The 2,825-nt window shown below is 36.5% G+C and overlaps 1 protein-coding gene across 1 annotated transcript; it reads right to left on the bottom strand.

Moving 5' to 3' along the window:
- Positions 1–1,221: 1,221 nt before the first annotated feature.
- Positions 1,222–2,235, bottom strand: LOC117108315. The gene has a single exon (XM_033250291.1). It carries the CDS (start codon positions 2,233–2,235, stop codon positions 1,222–1,224), a length of 1,014 nt encoding a protein of 337 aa, XP_033106182.1.
- Positions 2,236–2,825: the final 590 nt, after the last annotated feature.

Genomic DNA, 2,825 nt, shown 5'->3' on the forward strand with positions numbered 1-2,825 from the left:
GTGCATACATTTATCAGAAACATCTTGTAGGCCTATGTATCACGTTGACATGGTAAGTAAGCTAGAAATAATTGCAGCGTTGGTTCGTCACACACTCAGTAGTCAAGTTTGACAAAACGCATTCTATCAATTAGTACGGAAGCACCTAAGTGCCATTCGACTTGACGACATGTCAAGTCGAATGGCACTTAGGTGCTTCCGTAAATTAGGCTTGCCACAAGTCCCTTATTTTTTTATTTTTCTCATTCTGGACAGCGCCACCAACGCGAAAATTAATTTAGAGACGGAATAAGAAAAAAAGAAATCGAGTATGGGACATCAATTACATTAGATATGGCGCGCACTAAGTGCAATAAAGAGTAAGTAACCCAAAATTAGGGCAATCTATCAATGTGAAGCTCTGTTAACATAAAATAAGACAAGGGTCATCATAAAAAATTATTTTGTTTCGATATTTAATTCTTTTCATCACATTAGCGTGTGAAGTTTCAAAAGATTGGCCATTTGATACGGTACTTAACTAGGAAGTTTCTATCGGACAATTAGGTTTTATTTTTCCAGATTCAGTTTACTTTTGTTGAGTAGTTGCTTTGTTTGATCGTCATCGTCATCATGATTGAAACTAATGTAGTCCTATACGTAACAAGGAAATAAGTTAAAAAATCATCTGTCGCAAATGTTGTTTCTCAAATCTAAAAATGTATAGTATGTAGGTCAGAGTGAAAATACACGCACTCCACCTAAAGATTTATCAAAAATTTAGACAACTTACACAATTATGACTTTAATGTTAAAACCAACATCTTTGGAAACTTTTCCTACTTCTCTTTCATTATTATTGAACCGACCGTATGAAATAACTTCAAGCGATTTGATACAGTGTATACGAGGGCCTGATTCGCAGAAATGACACTGTCATCAACAGCTGGTGCTGACTGACAACTAACGTATCAGTAGTAGAAGTGTTTGTAACAGTTATTGAAATGTCTTGTTTTCTTATTCATGGTTCATTTTATAACAAAATTAGGTTATTTTATAATTGTTTACCTGCTGTTTTAAAATATCATACGTAAAAAGAATTCTGCTTTGCCAGCAAATCTGAGACGCACATTAACTCATTTAAGAAAAGAGCAGGTTTAGGTTTAGGTTTATTATATAACGCTTGATAAAAGTTTTAAAAACAGGCAAGACGCTGAGATTGATATAAATATTGATGTATTGTCATAATGTGGATGAGCCTATAGTTGCAGGATGACTTGTTGTGCTGTTTGTACAGGCAGCCACATCAGAACTCCCGTTCTCAAGCTTGCAACATTTTCCAAACATGCCTTCTAAGAACACATAATATATCTGCCTAATACCCCAACGAATATCTGGTAATGTCTTCCAGTAAATAACTGGATTGATCGCTGAATTCATCAGACCTAAGCCTAGAGCAACGTACAAGAGAGTTGTTCCTTCAAGACAACGTTCTTCTGTGATGGATACAGTTAAATACCGCGTGATGCAGATCCGGATAGACTCCACAGCCCATAGTAACCAACAGACAACGTAAACCAATAAAATCACACCATAGGCCCGAAGGACTAGTTTCATCTTGTTAAACTTTCTGGAGCCAAATTTATGTATCTTATTCTGTTCGTGTAGACGAATAGTCAAGATGATTGATGTATACAAAAATGCAATAGAAAACATTACAAAAATAACACAGACCGGACCAACGAAGAAGAAAACGAATTTGTGCAAATCTGGATCATAGGTATAAATTGAAATAAGGCAAACGAATGGCAGGCTCCACAAGATTACACAACAACCGATAGATCTCATTCGTTCTGAGCGCGAATTTTGGTACGTTTTCTCCAGGACAATTTTGTTGAATCTTTCTGCTGCTATGGCCAGAATTGTTAGTGAAGATGTAATGCCGGTGCTGAGTCCAGGAACGTCCACAACGGAATCACCGATTATGAACTGTACAGGATAAAGCAGGCCACCCATAGCGTCTGTTATTGCTAAATTGAAGATAAAAATGTAGCGTGATTTTGGAAGCCTTTTACGCAGTCTTCCTCTGACAGTCCGAGTCGGCCTTAGGATTGCCACGGCACATAGTATGTTGCCAACTATTGAAACAAAACTCGTAAATACAATGTATGTGATGAAACCAACAAGAAAATACATATTCCCATCGACATCACTTAATCCGTTATATTTTTCATTGCACGTAGACAAGTTTGCCATTGTCACCACTTGCAGCTCGCTACCGTAGGCCTAGCTAATATGAATCGCTACCAAAGTCTGCATCTATTTTAGTCACCATACCAAAATTATATATACTACAGCGCCTCGAAAATGAAAATGAAACTTACGGTTCAGGCAATGCGGTGCGGATAGTGTTTCCATTTAAAATAAAAGAAAGTTTCTTACTGCGATTGCTTTATTGTTATTTTAAGTTCCATTTTACAAATTTTAGTGTTACATTTTCAAGTTTTATATCCATGGTATTATCTTGTTATTTATAATGTGCAATTAATTCGGGATTGGCCCATGAGAGGTGTGATTGTTCACCTGTTGGCCTTCTTCCGTCACCGGCAACTTTATATATACTGTATTGCCTATGTGAAGTTGAATAAAAATTTTAATAAATATGCCTAAATAAATAAATAGAAGTTATAATTCCTGTTGACGGCCTGCCTGAGGCCTATGTAGTAAACAAACGTAATTAAAACTAAAACAAATCCATTTCTTTCCTTGTTCCTTTATAAAGCCTCTCTTTTTCACACTTGTGGCGTCGGTTCATGCGCATGCGCATTTACATTTAATCGGCGTTT

The sequence above is a fragment of the Anneissia japonica genome, unplaced genomic scaffold (genome assembly GCF_011630105.1).
Source record: "Anneissia japonica isolate Jap-2015-1 unplaced genomic scaffold, ASM1163010v1 scaffold426_len1935630_cov189, whole genome shotgun sequence".
NCBI lineage: Eukaryota > Metazoa > Echinodermata > Crinoidea > Comatulida > Comatulidae > Anneissia > Anneissia japonica.

Coding starts and splice junctions, on each gene's coding strand:
- LOC117108315 (XM_033250291.1), bottom strand. CDS start 2,235: ATGGCAAACTTGTCTACGTGCAATGAAAAATATAACGGATTAAGTGAT.